Genomic DNA, 19,407 nt, shown 5'->3' with positions numbered 1-19,407 from the left:
TCTTATTTAACAGTAGCAAACATTTTCTGTGTGATTTTGTGTCGTCGTGCTTCCCCTTCCCTTGCTGGTACACGCAGAGACAACCTTCGTGTGAATCACCCCTGAGACCGCATGAGCCCAGTTGATGTGGCAACCGAAGGGTGTGTTATAAACCTTGGCATCCGCAGCAAAGCCGTCAAGAGGTTCCCCCGGCACTGCAGTTTCTAATATTGGCCTCCTGACTTTGTCGTTGTAAACCAGAGCCAGGTTATTCTTCTGCAGTCAACTAACAGACTCTGCAACCACCATCTGTATAGGCATTAGCTCCATTTTAGATTCACTGGTCATTTCTTGTAGGTAGGAGTGCTCATAGTGCCTGCTGAAAGTTTTGCAATTCTTTCTGCATTTCGAAAATCCAAGATGTCATGTTCTGATATTAGGAGAGTACAGTCTACACGAGCATGTATTAGGATAGCTCACTCCCAGCTACTCAACAGGGAAAGATCAATAGTCATGCTGAAACACCACTTTAAAATACTGTTCTGTACGCTTTCTGACTCTATGTAACAACATTTGATGCCAGCTAATCATATGTGTCGTTTTACTTGCTCAATAATCTCCATGAACACAAGTTAGTGCTACTGAAACATTCATTTCCGTGGACTTTTTCAGTGTAAGCTCTGGGGGTAGAGGGGGTGAGGGGGGAGTGAATGGGGCCGGTAACCAAAATCCCTCCTGAACAGTTTGCTGTGATGCCAAACCAAGGTTTATTGTTATCAGAGGCAGCTGCCTGCCCTCTCTCCACGCTTCTATTTGTGGATTTTCGACAGCTATAAATGGAAACATGCGCTGACCAGAAATCACCACAGTGCTGCCTGATACTTCTCTCTCCTGACTCCGAAAGTACAGGGATATCTAACATGTAGTCAGGTTAAGTCACTTCTGCTCAGGATATTAGGGTGGTTTGTTTTCCCCTGGGAAATGGAGTTAGGAAAACATGAAAGAAAAGTCTCAGGAAGAGAAGCTTTAGAGGAAAAGCAAATGGTAAGATATGATGAAAAATGTTGATTTTATGATTTTTTTTAATTTAGTGATAAGAAGGAAAGGCAAATCATCTGTTGTACTTTAGTATTTCCCAGCTTCCTTTAACCACTGACCTTGAAGATTAAAACTTCTTTCATGTATGTCAAATTGATTATGACAGTGCATTTCTGTGGAAATTACAGAAATTTGTGAATGCCTTTTGTGTGCATGTGAAGTGCAAAAACTGAAATGTAGTTCGATGTTAATTTGTTGTCATAACCCAGACTGAAAGCTAATAGCCTATGGTTTTCTTGGATTTTTCTAAGGGAGAATTTTATGTCTTTTATATTCTTTTCTATAACTTTAGATCAGCAAGTGGCAGAAGAAATTTTTTGCCTGTGTCTGGAGATTACTGAAAAGAGGTGTGGCCAAAACAAATTATTAAGCAAAAGTGAAAATGGTCGAAACACAGCTTATTCCTAATTAGTTTTGGCTTGAAATAGGATTCATAATTTGTCTTGCTATAACAAGGTTATTTTCCTGATACCACAAAAAGGGCAGTTTATTCTTGGCTTTGCAAAGCTGTGAAGAAAGGTGGCCGTCACTTGTGTTAAGAAACAAATTAGCGCTGAATTTTTTATCACTTATCTTAAACAGTGGTGGTGTTGCGTTGGTTTGGTTTCATGGTGAGCCAGTGTTTACTCTTGTTTAATCACAACATTTGCCTCTACTAGCTTCAGTTAAGTGAGACTTGGCAAGCTTGTGTGTTAGTGAATAGTTTTAAATACAGCTTCACCAGGGCAAGGTGCAGTGGGTAGGAAATAGGGGAAGTGCTTAAACCGAAAGTCATGACTTGGCCTTAAAGTACCTTTTCTATTTTTTACCAAAAGGAGTGTTTATCTAAAGAGTAATATCTGAAAGAGCATTATTGCTAAAGCTTCAGCATGAAGTTATAATATGAATATTATCTTGACATTTTACTTGTTCATTTTCTCATTGATGAATTAATACTTTAGACAATGACCTCATTTTGAATTTGTGGTTGATATATAAAGTATAAGGAAAACTCTTCAAATTTAAAAACAATTGTAAAATCCAAAAAAGCTTCAGGAAAGCTTTCAAAGGAAACCTTTGAAATTTTGTTGTAGCTGGTGTGGAGAAAACGTGTAACAATGTAATGAGACAGTATGATTATCTAATTGCGGACTGCATCCTGATGCACGAAGAGTTGAACAGGCAGGCAACCTTAAGTGAGGTTTTTCCAAAATGCAGAGTGCTTCATTTGGAACCCTGACGATCTTCTGATGACTTTTTCTGTGTGCATCATGTACTAATTTAAAGAATGACAAACTGGAGCAGCCAGGGACCCCACTGATGGGAGCCATGTTAATGCCTGTGCCAGGCCACCCGCTGTTCAGTCATATCAAAACTGAATCCTCCTAACACGTCGAGCTGAGAGGGGCCCTGTTAGCAGCAGCAGGTCACATCCCTGTGTGTGCTCAGCGAGGGGGACAGAGGCAGCCCTGGCTCGGCGGGGTTCATGGTGCTCTGCTGACGGCAGAGGAATGCCCTGGCCCCGTGCCAGTCCTCCAGTCCCTTATCCTATCCCCTTCCAGCTGAGCCCTAGCCTCCCCTCCCTCCCACCTCTCTTTCTGTTTGCCTGTTTAGTCTTAATGCCTTTCTTTCTGATTGCCAGACAAATTTCACTTTGCCCCCTCATTTTTTCCGTGGTTTTGTATCTCCTGGGCTTTTATTGATCCTGCCCTTTTCTCTTTGTTACGTGCAGGTCAGGTCAATATTCAAACACTGCATGGGGGCAGTGTCAATCTGTGGAACAGATACTATTTGTACATACTATTATTGATATCTGTTCACTTATTTAACTTCAGTATAGCAAATACATGAACTATTTCATATTATAGGCACCATGAAGCATCCATTTTCAATATTATATTCTATAAATGGCATAATACTTTATCTGTATAACTGGATGATACTTTATTTTTTTATGTATATTTCATAGGAGTCTAGGATAACTCAGCTGAAAAGGGACCTCAGGAGGTCTCTAGCCTAACCTCCTGCTTAAAGCCACTATGGGGTCAGACCAGGCTTTTCAGGGATTTATGCAGTTGGATCTTGAAAACCTCCAAGGTTAGAGACTGCACAACCTCTGGGCAACTTCCTCCACTGCTGAGCTGTCTTCACATGGAAAAAGGTTTCTCCTCTTATAAAGTAAAATTTTTTCTTGTTTTGATTTTTGTTCACTTCTCTTTCCTGCTGCCATGTATAGCTGTACAAAGCCCTGGCTCCACCTCCTTGATAACCTTGCACAGGGACTGGGGCTGCTATTGGATCCCTCTGGAACCATCTCTTCTCCAGGCTGAACAAGGCCAGATCCCTCAGCATCTCCTCGCAGGGCATGTGCTCCAGCCCTGACCATCTTGGTGGTGTCCACTGAACTTGCTTCAATCTTTCAAAGTCTTCTATTGGAGGGCCCCAAACTGGATGCTCTTTTCTAGATGTAGTCTAGTGAGTGCTGAGTAGAGATGGAGAAGGCCTTCCCTTGCCCTAGTGGTTGTGCCTCTGTTAGCACAGCCCAGGTGCTGTTGGCCATCCCAGCTGCCAAGGCCCACTCCTGGCTCAGGCTCAGCTCCTTGCCTACCAGGACCCCCAGGGTCTTGTCAGCAGATCTTGTGCCCCAGGCAGTCAGGCCTCAGGTCCATAATGCTCCTGTTGGCACATTCCTTCAGCCTGCGCTGGCCCTCTGAATGGCAGACCTGCCCTCAGGCAGGACTTCCCCCCCCACCCCCGGTTTATCTGTAAACTTGCATCACCTCCTCTGGGTCTTTGATGAAGGTGTTAAATACAACAGGTCTCAGGACAGAGCCTTGCAACACTCCACTTGTTATGTCCTCCAAGAAGAGTACAGAGCATTAACCATGAACATCTGAGCCTGGTCATCGAACCCACTTTTTAGTCAGCTATTTGTCCATCCCCAAGGCTGTCACATCCTAGCATGGATATAAGAAAATTGTGGGAGACATTGCTGGAAGCAAGTCAGGGTAAATGACATCCGCTGTCCTCCCCTCTTTCACAAATCCAGTCACTATCTTATAGAAGGCAATCAGGTTGGTCAGGTATGATTTCGCCTTGGTAAATCACCAACCACCTTCTTCCCACAAGCACGTATGGATTGAGTTAACTCAAGTCATCCCTACCTTGATCCTCATCCACTGTGGTTGCTCTCCTCCTTCCTGGCCGCTGCTGCTAAGCACAGAGGTCTGGGAGACCTTGTTGGTGAAGGCCAAGGCAAAGACACCTCTGAATCACCCTAGCCTTACCTGTACCTGCTTCCACCTTCTGTGCTACCTTTTTGCATTGCAGCTCAGTTACAAACGTCTTCTTTAGCCATGCCGGTGTCCTTGGCTTGTCTTCCTGAATATCACCATGGACAGTCCTGCGTGCATAAGAGGTTGTTTTCACAGACATGATGGCTTTCTGAAGCTCCTTGTGTTTCCAAGCTGCCTCCCATAGGATCCCACTTATCAGCTCCTGGGTAAGTCAAAGTCAGCTCTTCTAAAGCCCAGGGTCTGTGCTCTGGTATTTGCCTTCCTCAGTTCCCTACAAGAACTTCAGCTTCACTATTTTACAGTTGCCACAGCCAAGCCTGTCACTGAGTATCACATCCCTAGCTACCTCTTCCTTGTTTCTGGATCCAGCTGTGCACAGCACTGGTTGGTTTGTGTGGTGCCTGTATCGCGAAGCTATCCTCGACACCCACCAGAAGTCCTCTGGATTGCTTGCGTCCTGCTGTTTTGTTCTCCAGCAGGTGTCAGAAAAGATGAAGTCTTCTGTAAAAGCCAGGATCCACTATCCAGATACTTCCTTGAGTCATTTAAAGAAGTTGTTGTGAGGAGCATTGCCCACTGCCTCACCCCAGTCATGCTATCTGTAGCCCAGTCCCACCATGCTGTCACCTTCACTGACCTCTCCTCTGATCCTGACCCACCAGCACTTGCCCAGTCCTGTTGTCCAACCTGTACAAGAGCTCCGCACATTTGAGCTGCTGCTTCACACAGAGAGATCCTCTGCTCCTTGTCTTCCCTGTCTGTCTTTCTGAAGAGCCTGCGTCCATCATTAAAGCTCTACAGCCACAGGAGCTGTTCCACCACATCTCGGTTATTTCTATAATGTCATAGTTCTACGATCTATATATCTTTATGTGTAAGGCAAATCTTGGTTTTGTATTCTTTTTTACAAATATTTCTGCTTATTTTCAAAAGAACAAAGTCTATGTCATCCTGAAAATATTCTGATTGCAGTATGTCAATTAAATAGAGACCAGTTCATGCTGAAGCTATAACCTCCATAGAGGACAACCGCATAGTTCTAATAAGTGGTATTGTACCTTTATATTCACTGCTTACTGTGGACGAGATAAATAACATAAGATTCTTTATCACTTGAGGCTATTTCACTTAATATTTGTGAAATTTATTGTCAAAGAATTCTTGTCCCTGCTTCCTGGAAGAAGGCTCCTTGGCAGCCAGAATCCTGAAGAGAGTCTTTGTGTGGAGCTGGCTGTGGAAATGGAAGATAATGGAGGGGGCAATTTGTGATGGGAAAATAGAATGACTCATTATAGATTGAACTAAGCAGATGGACTCAATTTTCCTTTTCATAGTTTTGATTTTAGCATAGCTCAGAAGGACAGAGTAATTCTGGAGTTTCCCTATTGAAACAGCGGCTCAGCTCAAAATAGTCTGTTTACATTCTGAAGTCCTCATCTGTTGATGCGTATTGCCTCTGTTATTTGAAATTGTTTTAATTATATTTTACACTTGTCTGTTTCCTACTTGATCTTTTCTCTCCCATGAAAAAAAAGCACATGAAGTATTGCATTTAAAATAGTGTTTACATTTGTATGTTTAATAGGGAACATTCTATATTCGTACTTTAGTTTGCATTATAAGGTGGTTTGCTTTCTTATTCCATTAAGTAGCGATTAAGAAAAGAACAGTCATATAGAGGAAATAAATTAAACCAAATGACTATACGGATCAGAAAGAATGCCATGCACTGCTTGAAATGGCATTAAGGTTATTTTTTGGATGAGAGGATGTACTCTGTGAGAAAGAGCTGCAGGACTTCATTCAGAGAATTAGCTTTTGCTTTTCACAAACTATATATGGATACAGCTCATACAGAGCTAGGCAGTTCAGATCAAACCCACTCAAGTGAAACAATGATTACTTTTTGTACGCTGGCAGCAACAGAAAGAGTCCTGTCAGGATCAAGTCCTCTCTGTGGGAAGTAAAGACTTCTTGGAGAAGTCAGCCTGTTGCCTGAAGTTTGCCACCTAAGGGGGCCCAAACAGAATGGACGATGATGACTCATATGGTGATGACTGGCCCTGCTTGCAGGTTTAGCTCTTTATTTAACTGTGTGTAAACCAGGAAAAAAGTGAGTATGGGCTGGGAAGCGTTGTTTGAAGAGCAGAAGCAAGGAGGAGAGCTGGGTGGGAGCTGGTGGGAGTTGGGGATGGCAGGAGGCGCCAGGTACAATCACCCCTCCACATGAGGACCTCTTTTGCCAGGTCACCCTTGCTCTTGGGCTGGTGTCAGAGAGGCAGAGCTGGCCGCACAGCCTGCTCTCTTTGCCAAGAGCAGGACCCCATGGCCAGTTGTCTGTCACGCTGCCTCCAGGTAGGCACCAGGCTCTTGGAGCAGGTACGGCTGGCTGCCCGACAGCAGCTGGGGCACTCACAGCAGGCAGCTGGGTGAGCAGGGGTGGCCGCAGGACTGGTCAAAGAGGTGCAGTAAAAGTTCTTAGTGCAAAGCAGCAGGGAAGGAAGAGGAGCTGAGGGCAAAGCAAGTGTTTCGTTGTGCAGGTACGGGGAGTCAGGCGCCCTGACAACAGCATCATCTTTGGCAACAGCAGCAATCTCTGAGGTCAAGTAACAACGGAATAGCCACGTCTGCCCATGGCATTGGAGAGGGACTGTGCTTATGCCTGTGTGACACACCAGTCCATGCGCCTCTCCTCCTGATGTCCACAAGCAATTGCCCTTCCAGATTCACTGCAGTGGGTGAGGGGATCAACCCTGGAAAAGTCGGGAGGGGAGGGATGTGCTTGCTACTCCAGGGAAGCAACTTGCATTGGAGTCTGTGAGAGGGGGAAGGTCCACAGGTTCCTCGTGCATCAGGTGTCTCACGTCCGTGCACCGCTCAGGGTCTGTGTGCTTGTACGCGTCTAGCCAGGGCAGCGGGGTGAGACCGCAGAACTGCACTGCTGAGGTCCGTTGGGCATCATCTGTATTGGAGAGAGGAGGTGATAATCGCTGTGGGTGAGGACGGCAGAGATTCAGAGGAGGTGAAATACAGTGATACAGCCCGAGTGCAGAACATACATGTGCTTCGGCAGGTTATGCTCTGTGGGAAAACCAGTAGCACATATACGGGACTGCCAGATACAAACCCCTAGTTCTTTTTGCTTGTTGTCTCCCTGAACAGAGGACAGGCTGGTGGCTGCTAGGCTGCCATTTCATGTGGTTCAGATGAGAGGGTAAAGGTGAGAGGTAAAATGAGATTTTTTTTTTTTTATTAAATCCTCTTTCTTAACTGGTTTACTTTACACCTTGACTTTTCTACTTATGTCTCCTGTAAGAACACCCCTACCCAGAAAAGGAACTCCTAAAAATATGTCGCCTGCCTGAATCCATTCCTCAGTTTGATCATTCGGTACTGAAGTATGAACATCATGCTCATCTCCAACATTGCATATGAAACTAAATAGCCACACTTACTATAGAGTCAGAGAAAATTTTATGTGTGTATACATTTGAGTGATTCCTGATTGTCTAAGAGAAAAGCTTTGTTTCTTTCTCTGGAGGTTGGTTGTGACCTTCTCTGGGAGCTTCTGTCATGCAGTTGAATTCAGCTGGGTGGGTCATCACAGTTTAAGGTGTTTTGTGCTACCTTGTCCCAGATTACAGCAGCCTCAGCTAAGGGGCTGGTCATGGGAGACACTTCAAAATATCCCTGACCTTTGAACAAGACTGAGGCTTTGTAGTGGCTACAGCAAGAAACTGATAAGATCCTAGCACGGAGGCAATCACATCTTGCTGTGCATGTACAAGATGTCCAAGACAGCATCCCAGCTAGAGGATCAGTATTTCCTCTTGCATACCTAGAGCTGAGGCATTCCTTCCTCACTGTGGGGAGCATGTGATCATGGAGGAGGAAGGAATAAACTTGGAGGCTGCAAGTAGCGACATATTTTTAGCACTGTTGATGTGACATTAAACAAGACCAAAAACAAGCGGGAAGCACTGAACCCTGGTCTGTCCCCCTTCCTAATCCTGTCATTTAGCTCTCGCCTTGTTGAGTTTATGCTACCTTTTCTTTAATCTGATGGCAGACACACAGAGGCACTGCTGGGACACTTGAGGTAGGCTTTGGTTACATCAGTGGGAAAAGAGCAATCTTGGAGAGGTGTCATCAGTGCATTTTTGGCTGGAGGCTACATGAAACATTACCATGCAATCTCATGCAGGTATTCAGATGAGGAGGGCAGCAGATTCTTGCAGGGACTTGAATGTGATAGTAAAAGAGGCTTTTTAGAAACTAGCAGCAATTGCGTATTTTAACTTTTTGGGGTGAGAAAAGATAAGACCCCCTGTAACAGCTGTATCAACTGCTTCAACAAAGTCATGCAGGGCAAGTCAAATGATTGCATTTTGGGGGAGGCAGCAAAGAAAGGAGTATTAATAGGAAGACACAGCCCCTGCTGATGATTTAAAACAGTTCTGGGAAATGTTTCTAGGCGCTGGAACTCTCTTGAATTCAAGTAAATCAAAAGATTGGCCTGTGGTGTAGTATGGTATTGGTTTGGCACTTGCCTGAATGATACCCATGTGTAGTTTGAGAATTAGAATGGGCCAGAGACCATTTCCAGAATTAAGTTTGGGTTTGGAGACTATTATTGAGAAAAATCATATGTTTTCAAAAGTATTCCTCAGGAATGTGGGAGTGAGTTATGGATGATACTTGGGAAGATGTTTGCTGTCTGTTGCTGCTGTTAACACTGGAATTTGGGACAGACAGTGCCAGGGCAAGGGGCAACAGGCACAAACTACAACACAAGAAATCCTATCTGAATATGAGGAGAAACTTCTTTCCTTTGAGGGTGAAGAGCACTGGGACAGGCTGCCCAGAGGGGCTGTGGAGTCTCCTTCCCTGGAGACATTCAAAACCCGCCTGGACAGAATCCTGTGTGACCTCCTTTATGAGGGGGTTGGGCTAGGTCATCTCCAGAGGTCCCTTCCAACCCTGACTGTTCTGTGATTCTTTGAAAAGCTCTTTCATTAGAAGTGTAGGACAGCACTGGAAGAACCAGGGAATTTGTGATATCCACCCCAGGAAATTTTCAGGACTCAACTATATGAAGCCATGGCTGATCTTGCTTTGGCAGTAGTGTTACCTTGAGCTGAATGCTGGAGGGGATGGTCTCTGAAGGTCCCTTCCAAACAGTATTTCTTTCATTTGATTCTGAAGCTATACTACTCTATTTGTCACAAAACATGCTAACAGCTTTTTCCATTTGCAAGACACCTTTAACATATTTAACATAGATACACAATTGGACTGTGCTTATCATTAAGGCCTCCTCGTTCTTGCGTTACAAACTTACGGCTTTTAATGCCCTGTCTTCTGAATTCTGAAAGCAGTCATACAGCAGCAGCATTAAATCTGTTACTTTGATATGAATTCTTGGAAACAGTTACTTGACAATGAACAGACTAAAAAGAAAGAAGTGGTTAATGAAAGGAAGAAATAAGGTGAACATTAACTGAGCTAAACATTTTAGGGCAATAGGCAGGCAAGCAATAGCATGCTTCCATGTTTGTTTTGTGTCAGCTATGAAATGTATAACTTTCATTATGTTTTGCCCATATTGCCCTCCCTGGACACACTGTTAGATTCTATTTAAAGGCTGGTAATTAACGATTGCTTCTCAGAAAAAGTTTCCTAAATGTATTTTGGACATTGAGTCTAAACACCGTAAGCACTAACTTATCCAGATAAAACAGTCTTTCAAAGGAAAATGATTGAAATATCAAGCCATCAGTTTTACTGCTTTACTGACCTAAGGCTGGTGTGGCAACAATGATGAAATAACTTCATGGGTATTTCTCCAAAAGGTGAATATATTAACTTTATAAGGACATTTTATATATATATAAAAAAAAAACTCCTAAGGAAGACAGGGGTTATATTTTCTCTCTTTTTTAATAAAAAAATATTGTCATATAATGTACTGTTTATTATTAAAGGAACTCTAACAAATGCATCATATCTCTATCAAGTGATGGTTGGGGTTTTTTTTCATCTCTCCCTGAGGATAAGATTCCATTGGATGAGGAGAAGGGGTAGTAGGATTATATTTCACTTTTAAATATATAGTCTGCTGCACTGATGTTAGCAAAGGCAGGTTGAAGAAACGCAACCTGTGTGAGGGATGAATTTGTGTTGCAGGCAAATGATGAAGTGCTGGTGATGGAAAATGGAGCAATGCCTTGTGCTCCTTCGTTTCTAGGACCATCCAATACTTTTGATTCCTGTTGTTTCCTTTTTGGAGGTAAGCACTACCCTAATTGCCTGAGCCCTGCTGTATCGAGGGAGCAGAACTGCAACTCTTTTCCTGCCATAGAAAGGAAAAAAGAAGTGTCCTAGCTTCCCAACCCGCCACATTGCATGCTAAGTGCTGCAGTAGGAGCTCTGCAGCCTTCCCTGCCTTTCTGAGTCAAATGCTGTGCCAGTCACCGAGTGGAGAGACCAGGGAGCGCGTTCTGATGTGCCGAGGCAGGGAAGTTGCTGTAACGCAGCCCTGCAAACGCTATCGCAGCATATGCAGTCCTGCACAGCCAGATCTACAGGCCATCATCTGTGCAGAGGGAGAAGGCTTTCCACGATGGCTCTGCATTTTCACAAGAGATTTTTGTTCGCATCTGATTTTTTAATGTTTATCATGACATGGTTAGCTGAAGTATTAGATATCTTCTCCAGTGGTAAAAATTGTATCTTATGTTTTCGCAATGGTCATCCTGTCATCAGATCTATTTGATGATGTTGTTTCAAGACAAGATTGATCTTGATTAAATCTGATAGTCATACAGGAAATCATTTTGCATTTAAATACTTCATTGTTGAGTTAACTGGTAGCTTTTTCCAAAGGACTGACGGTGACATGTAGTACATACTCAAAATACTTTCCGATGGCATTTTTACTATATTCATCCCTACCTAGTAAAGTTAAAAAGGATTAATTAAATATACATTGAACTAATGAAGGTCCATTCTTGAGGGAAAGGGACAAAAGCAGATTTGCTGAATTTAGGTGAAAAATTAATTCTGTTCAACAGCTTTTAGTTTGTTCAGGATTCTGAAAAATGGAAAGCAGCAGGCTGAAGATTTTCATATCTTGAATTGTACACAGATGAATGTATTCATACTCCAGAACTGACATATTTACAGAAATCCAAAAAAGAATATTCACATTTGTCTCTATTTGACAGAAATGGAATCATTGCCATTCTGTCTTTACTGTTTCGTGTTTCTTATCTTGATCATGAAGAAAATTTGGAAATCAAACATGAAAATTATAGGGATTCTTAAATGATATGAAATAAATCAATTGGATTTGCTTGAACCACTTAAAATTGAAGATTCTGGAAAGAGCCATCAATTTTTTTCTCTCTGTTGAATAGATTTAAAATTGTTTTTGTAGTGGTTCCATACATCTCATAAAAAGTTACTGACAGCACATTTATCACCATTTTATTGCTTCTTACAAATATAGCTGTTGTTGATGATTTTATATAACAAACATGCTAGAAAAAATGATTAGATTTTTCAGCCTCAAGCAAGAACTAAGTCATTTAATATCCTTCTTTAGTAAATGCACCTTGAAGTACATCCAGATCAAAAGCCAGACATCAACTGAACTAAGAGATAATCAAAGAAAGAGATGGTAATTCTTGGCAAAGCTCCTGAGCCAAAACTGTGCTTACGCTTTCAGTCTGAGACAACAGTAGCAGAATGCAAAGTATTTGTCTTTGAAACCCCAGCAGAGATAAGGACATGATTTCTCTCTCTCTCTGTTTTTCTTTAATGGATAATATTTCTGTCATTAAACTGATCTCAGTTGAAAATACATCAACTTTCATTATAGTTATGTTACTTACAATCTATTAGGTGAACTGATACTGATATTTGTGTATAAAAAAAAATCCCGAGAAACTGTCAGTGGTTTATTCCTCAGGAGAGGAGTAGATAAATCTAAGAAGAAATACTTTTTTTGTTTGGTTTTTTTTAATATCAAGGTATCCTAGTTTATAATGCCTTTTTCTGTGAAAGAAAGTGTATGTATGTGCCAAAAGATTAAAATAATAAATTATTCCTGTAGTGAAGGAATGAAACCCTCAGTTCCTCCCCTACTTCTAAGGAGCAGAACTCAGGGCTGAGGGCATTGGCCAAACTTGCCAACGACTTGTGGTGATGCAGTGCTGTATCGTGTGATGGATTTCCTGGAGTTTTCAGGGGCTGCAGTATTTATGGCTCCTAAGAATCTACATCTGAAACACTTTAAAGTTTGGAAATTAGGATTATCTGAGCAAATTTAGTTTTCCCTTAGTTTTATTTGTAAGTGTTATGACATTAATGTCAATAACAGGATTATGGGCTATTTCTTTCTTTAGAAATGGTGATTGTGCTTAGGAATCACCACCACCAGCTACATCAGGATATGATGTGATCAGAGCAAAAAAGCAGTTACCCTTAGTGGTCTTGTAAGTAAAATACAGTAAAATCATAGAATGGTTTGGGCTGGAAGGGACCTTAAAGATCATATAGTTCCACTCTCACTGCCATGGACAGGGACACCTTCCACTAGACCAGGTTGCTCAAAGCTCCATCCAACCTGGCCTCGAACATTTCTGGTGATGGGGCATCCACATGAGAGCAAAGATGTAGAGCAAAGTGAAGGTGAACTATATTCTGCAACAGGCAAAACAAGTAACAGTGGATAAGTGCTCCTTTTGAATGCAGAATTACTGAATAGCAACAGTATTGGAGTTTTAAAGACGAAAGAACTAGAGTCTGCCATTTCTCCCATCAGCAGCAATGATTCTGGCAGTAGGCAGAAGCTGGAAAGTGAACATTCTCATATAAGATACGCCTGTGACCACACTGGATGTCAAAGGCATAGTCAGAAAATGTCTTTCTGAAAATACGATCTGGGAAGAAAACCTTATCATAAATAAGAGAGAGATGACTAGTGAAACAGCAGAAAATAAAACCTAATATTTCATCCTTCTGTTTCAAATAGAATATTTTTGCATTTTCCAGAACATCTGTTTCCTGACATATGCAGAAAATGTAAGTCAGTCAAATGACTGGGATGGCCAAAGAAAAGGAAACGTGGCATTTTCACCCTCCCACACAATGGCAGTCAAAGGGATGAGTTCAGAAAACAGTTCTGCACACTGCGGAGTGCTCTCAGAAATTACCCACTGGCAGGAAGAGCCGTGGGTGGCACTCTCAAAATTACTAGGGACAAGTTAAAACAGCTTCTTAGAAACAGAAAAAATTGTGGATATTAGTTCTTTTTTAGAGGTAGAAATGATCAGACCACTTGACTTCCTAGGAACAGTGTATCACTGTCTTTGTGAAGTGCTCAAATACTGCAGATACTGAGTGTCATGAAAGAGTCTTGAAATAAATTTCATGATGCAGTGTAAGGCTTAGGAGGGGTGTGAAACCAGGCACTGCAGTATCAGGATGTGCTCTGACACATGCTGATGTTGATTTTCAGAATATACTATGGTGTAACAATCAATATTACATATTCCTTAAGGGGGAGAATTTAATCTCATTTGAAATGTTGTCCCTAGTATTCTGAAAGCATCTCTTTTATGTTTTAATGCGTAATTTTTTTGATATGAAATGCTCTTAACAACAGAATTATTTATATAGTCTTATTTTTGTTGTATATTGTAAGTATTCTCTAAAACATTATTTCTTCATGCAATTGTGTATCATAATGTTGCAATTAATGTTCCTGAGTTCTATTTTTCTTACTATTTCTCATACAAAATCTTACAGATTTAGATGTTCCTTCATTAATGATGCAGGAGGAGTTTTAAATGTTTCAGTTGTCTTTTTTCAGACTTCTTAAACAAGAATGTTCTAGTAGAGGAATTATCTTTGAAATGATGGCTTTTGCATAAAATGTAAATAGTTACCAATAGTTATCTCACTGACCTGTCTCAGGGTAGCAGTAATTCAATTTGATAGTTGTTTGCTTCCTTTGTAAGTGCAGAGATATGTCGTAGTTTTATATTGTAGCCACCTTATTTTTAATGTCTGTGAGAGGGTACAATTTCTACGTAAATAATCCAGCACCTTACATGTGCGGTCCAAGAATGTATCAAATGTTCATTGCATGTAAATGATTTAGCGTTAGTCAATGAACCCCCAAATATTTTAGTCCCTTCAAGAGCAGATAACCCATTTCAATCCATGTCTGAGTGAGCAGATGATAATTTTCCAGTAAATCTGTTGTTACTCATGTGTGTATGTTTTCTCACATATAGAGTAAAGTGAAGATCTGTGTGGCATGTCTGAAATACCGCCCTACAGCAGAACAGGTGTGAAAACATGAAGAGCAGTGTTTTTGTACTTGGGCAGGTATGGGACCGCATTTGAGGCAGAAAGTGTGAAGGGAGCCGGTGACCTGTTTTGTAAACCAGCTTTCAGTTTTGAAGCAGAACCCAAAGGTATTTTGAAGCATTGCTACATGTTTCGGAGTTCACTGCAGCAGCTTTTGCTCTCAAAAGAAGAGAGTGAGACTTGTTTCAAGTGTGGCTTCTGAAAGAATCTGACCATTCTGGGATGTGTCCTAGCCACACTTTGTTTGGTTTTGTTTTTTTTTTTAATCTGTGGGGGTAGTGGAAGCTGGGAGAGAGATTTTAGTCACCAGCTTATTGAACATAGAGTAAAATGAGTCAGACAATGTTCAGGACTCAAAATGGTTGTTTTGGAAACCAATGGAGACTCTAAATCATTGCATAAGTATTTATAATCTTTGTATCATCATAACGTTACTAATATTGTAATTTTATACGATGTATGGTGCAATTTCACCCATGAATCATCTACATCAGGGCCTCTTGGTTCAAGGTTAGGAGCAAATACTTAACTGATGACTACTGCTGTCTCCAGAACACACTGCACATGCTATTGTACAAAAATTTCTTCGTTTGAATTCTTTGTATATGTCTTTCAAGTGAAGTTCAGACGTTTGTTTTAAGGTGCTATTGAATATACAGAAAAAAACACTCTTTCATGTGATCTTGTAACAATATTCAGAAGACTGTAAACAGCTCATTTCCCACCTCTAATTCTGACTAAACATCCTAACATTTCTAACATTCTTAAATTTAATAAATAGTTCTCTAATTAAATATGTATGATTTAAAATATGTAGAATTCATTAACAGAAAGTTATTGCCATAAATGACAATTTATGTGTGGTTTCGTGCTGGAAAATGAGGTACATTTTAAAACAGTTTCAATGAAGTTTTAAAACTGCAGTTATATCGTAAGTTTTAAATGTTTTTCTTTGCTGTGGCTTTCATTTTAAAAGAATGAACGCATCTGACAGAAAAATCTTCAGAAAGTACAATTTAGGTGTGTTAGCGGTGTGTTGAAATCAGTTATTTAGAAAATGACTGGAATGACTAGCTAGGTATTATGTGGCATGGCGAGTATTTAGGATATTTGAAACTATTAACCCAGAAAGTAATTGAAAATTACTTTTTAATATATAAAAATAGACACAGAACAACCATTTATTTCCCAGTGAAGGTTATTTGCAAGAGCCTGTTGCTTTTCAAATTTGTTTCATTACATTCTCATCTGTTAAGTTTACGTTTTCGGTCTGTTAGTGTGAGGTTTCATCCTGCTGTTCCCTCCCCCACCCGAGCAGCAATGCTGCACTGTTGGAGATGCCTCTGGCACCTGGGTGTGCCCAGGGGTGCTGGTCTCGTAACGTGGCATCTCTGCTTTTCCTGAGCCTTGCACGTTGCCTGTCCAGAGATGTGGGTCTGTGGTACCTGCTTAATAAATCAAGGGCTGGCTTTGGGCATGAGATTGTACCTCAATGTTGACCTAACTCAAGGCAGTAACACCTTTGGACAAGCAATAGTGGTAGCATAAGTACCTAAGGATGCTTTAGTCCCCAAATTAAGACGTGTGTGGGGGGGTTGTAGATGCTGAAAAGGGCTGTACGCTGAAAGGAGGAGTAGGGGTTGACAAGCTGAACCTAGGAGCGTTTTTGAGGCATAAGAGCTGTTTTGAATTGCTAAATTGGTTTTGGTGGGGGCTTCAACTGAGTTGTTTCCTGAAGCAATAGGACTTAGCTAAATTGTTTTTCTCCCTCCCTGCACAGGCCAATGAAATCAGTGCTGCAGGGAAAAGTACTGGTGAAGTAAAAAGTGGGATGAGTCTGGAGAGGTCTTTGCACTCAGCAGTGCTGTGGCCAAATGTGGAAATTGCAGTGTTAGTAGCTGAATTAATCTGGTTGAAGTCCCAAGCAATGTGGGGTACACCACAAATTTTTTTACTACTGCACCTCAGGTTACAGACATAGTTGCAACACATATATTAGACAAGGCTTGGGAGCAAAGCTAATAGTAAGACAGGAGAGGCAGGGAGTCCTAAAAATCATTATAAGAAGGTGGAGAAAAAGTAACAGGAGTCAGAAATGGAAGAAATGAAAGAAAAGGAAAAGAATACTATTGAAAAATGATGTAAAAACACTAAAAGATGGTGGGAGTGAGAATTAAATAGACAAGTGTGAATTAAAAAAAATTTCAAGAAATATGGGAATAAAGAAAGAGAGCAAAAAATAGGGGACGTGATAGGATGAATGTTCTGCAGCCTTACCCTTTCGATAATTGTCATGTGTGAATAGCTGCATTTTACTGACTGATCTAATAGTTCATCATTTGCACCTACTATGGAGTTTTGCCACACTTTTGGTAAACAGTCGTGTAGAATTCACAGATTACTTGCCAGAACACCTGTAAGTAGCTTGTAATCATGGCTGAGCAGGAGAAAATCCTTCTGCTAATGCATTTATAACAAACTTTCACATTGATGAAGTGATTCTCCCAACATCTGTTAATTCCCCACCCGATATGCTTAAAAACCTCTTCCAAGAAAAAGTTTAGTTGTGCTTTTTCACACATTGCAGAATAAGGGATTCTAGTAAGGAGAACTAAACCTTTCTGCTGTTGCATTTGCTTGCTTACTTCATTAGCATAGCTTTCCATGTGGGTTGATACTGATACTAGGGACAACTCTCTTCTTTCTGTACAAACAAGTTTTGCCATTGACTCCCATACCTGAGCCTAGCTGAACTGTAAACAAAATTTCCCTCCTTTCCCTCTGGCACTTTTCTATAAAGCACTTCACTGTACTTGCTACTTAGTCTTACCCAAATTACTTTTATGTTGATCTATATAAATAGATATAGATAGGTAAAAATAAGACTTTTATATCCCAGGATACCCGTCTAACTAAAGATATATATCTGCTCAGGAAGCCTGGAGTGGCATATTCCGTCATATCTTCAAGTCAGAACATTTCAGGTCTTTGCTTGATTTATTTTGCTATTATTATTTCCATGGTTAATATCTCTCCAGCATCCACAGACAATCCTCTGCTGCTATTCTTCCAGTGCCAAGGTTGCCTTCTCACTCATCAGTGCTAGGCAATATATCACATTTTTAGCTGACCTCTTGTTCTCCCGTGTCTTCTGAAGTGTTTACAGGATTTGTGGCACTCTGGCTCACTGCACGCCAGGCACGTGAAGCAGCTGCTGTGCTCCAGCCTGATGGGAGCTTTGGGCATCATAACAAGAATTGCTCTCTCACAGCTTTGCAGTGATCTTCAGTCCTATGGTTGATTCTTTATTTGAATCTAGAGACAATCTCACTTTTTTTGTTTCAGCATTAAGGAGCCTGGAGATAACATAAATTAGATTGTCCAGTTGCTGTGTTGTTTGTGGGACCTCACAAGGTTATGTTTTCATTCCTTTGTTTTCCTTTCAGTTGTCTTCTGTCACTTACTACAACAACAGACTGACTGGTAGTAGTCTTTCATTTTTGACATGTTATTTATTTTTTTTTCATCTGGTTACCAGCCTGTTCCTGCCTGATAAATACTTGGGGCTACAACTTTGTGTGGATCTATGCACACACTTCATTAGAAGCACTCTGCTGATTTTGTTTGGATTGCTTCTGTGATTTAATCTCCCTAGGGATCAGAGTTTGTGATTGAAGAATTTGATAACTCCATGGCAATGATTGTTGTAAGGACTGTGTGATTGGCTGCTAATACAGAGTTGAATGCAAGCGCTGACTGTATTTGCCATTAGAAAAAGCACTCGTGCTGTTATTTCCTAGTGCTCAGCTTCATGTGGCTCCCTTTCTAGAAATGCAGCCAGTTGTGATTATATCCTGTTTTGAACAAAAGAAACAACAAAACCCAAAACACTGAAACTACAAATATTTTTCTAAAGCTTACCACTACTGAACACAGGTTTAGCCTAGCCAGCTGGCTTGCGTATTGAAATAGTCCCTGCTCCTGGTGCTGGCTGTTCTTAAGGGCAATCTGTACAGGCTTGGCTGCAGTAAACACCGGCAAAATCTTGGGGAAACCCCCAAAAACAAACATGAAACTTTGGTGTTCTTCTGAAGGATTTTCTTGTAAACTGCTGTAACTATTTTCTGGTTTTAGCAGCATTTGAATATTACAGTTTGGGGGGATCTATTTCTACCCAGTTTTGAAATAATTGATTTATATTGATTGTACTGGAAGACAACAGTAAGTCATTGCTGTCTGAATTAGTACGGGATGAACGAAATGGTAGTTAGTGCAACATTTTTTTAGGATCCTGGTGCTTATTTGGATTTTTCACTTTTTTTTTTTTTCTTCCCTGTACAGGTGATTTAAAAGGGCTCAGAAGAGATTTCTAAGCTTAATATGACAAATTTCCTTCCCTAACATGCTTCTTTCAGTCATCTAGGAGAAGTATTTAATGTGAACATTATGTGTGCATTTCAGTTTGTCATAAGAGTTGAGATTTAGTTATGCACAGCAACAGTCACTGCTGAAATACAGTAGTTAATCTGATGGATAATTTAAAAGAAAAGGAGGAGAGGGGGTTGGGAGAGGGAGAAAAAAAATGCCATCTGTGAAATATTTTTTATCACAAACAGGTTAGAGCTGTTTTGTGCTATGTGCTATTTTGTGTTGCAGTGACAGCTCTAGATTGTTA

The 19,407-nt window shown here is 41.0% G+C and overlaps 1 protein-coding gene across 1 annotated transcript in view; it reads left to right on the top strand.

Moving 5' to 3' along the window:
- Window positions 1-900: 900 nt before the first annotated feature.
- The window catches only part of MLIP (muscular LMNA interacting protein), a 58,123-nt gene continuing 39,616 nt past the window's right edge, over window positions 901-19,407 (top strand). Inside the window, exon 1 of the mRNA XM_056343568.1 lies at window positions 901-1,023. Coding sequence (XP_056199543.1) covers window positions 961-1,023 — 63 coding nt within the window. The 5' untranslated portion in view covers window positions 901-960. The remainder of the gene's footprint in view (window positions 1,024-19,407) is intronic.

Source organism: Falco biarmicus, chromosome 6 (assembly GCF_023638135.1).
Source record: "Falco biarmicus isolate bFalBia1 chromosome 6, bFalBia1.pri, whole genome shotgun sequence".
Taxonomy (NCBI): Eukaryota; Metazoa; Chordata; class Aves; order Falconiformes; family Falconidae; genus Falco; species Falco biarmicus.
This window is presented reverse-complemented; position numbering and strand designations above follow the sequence as displayed.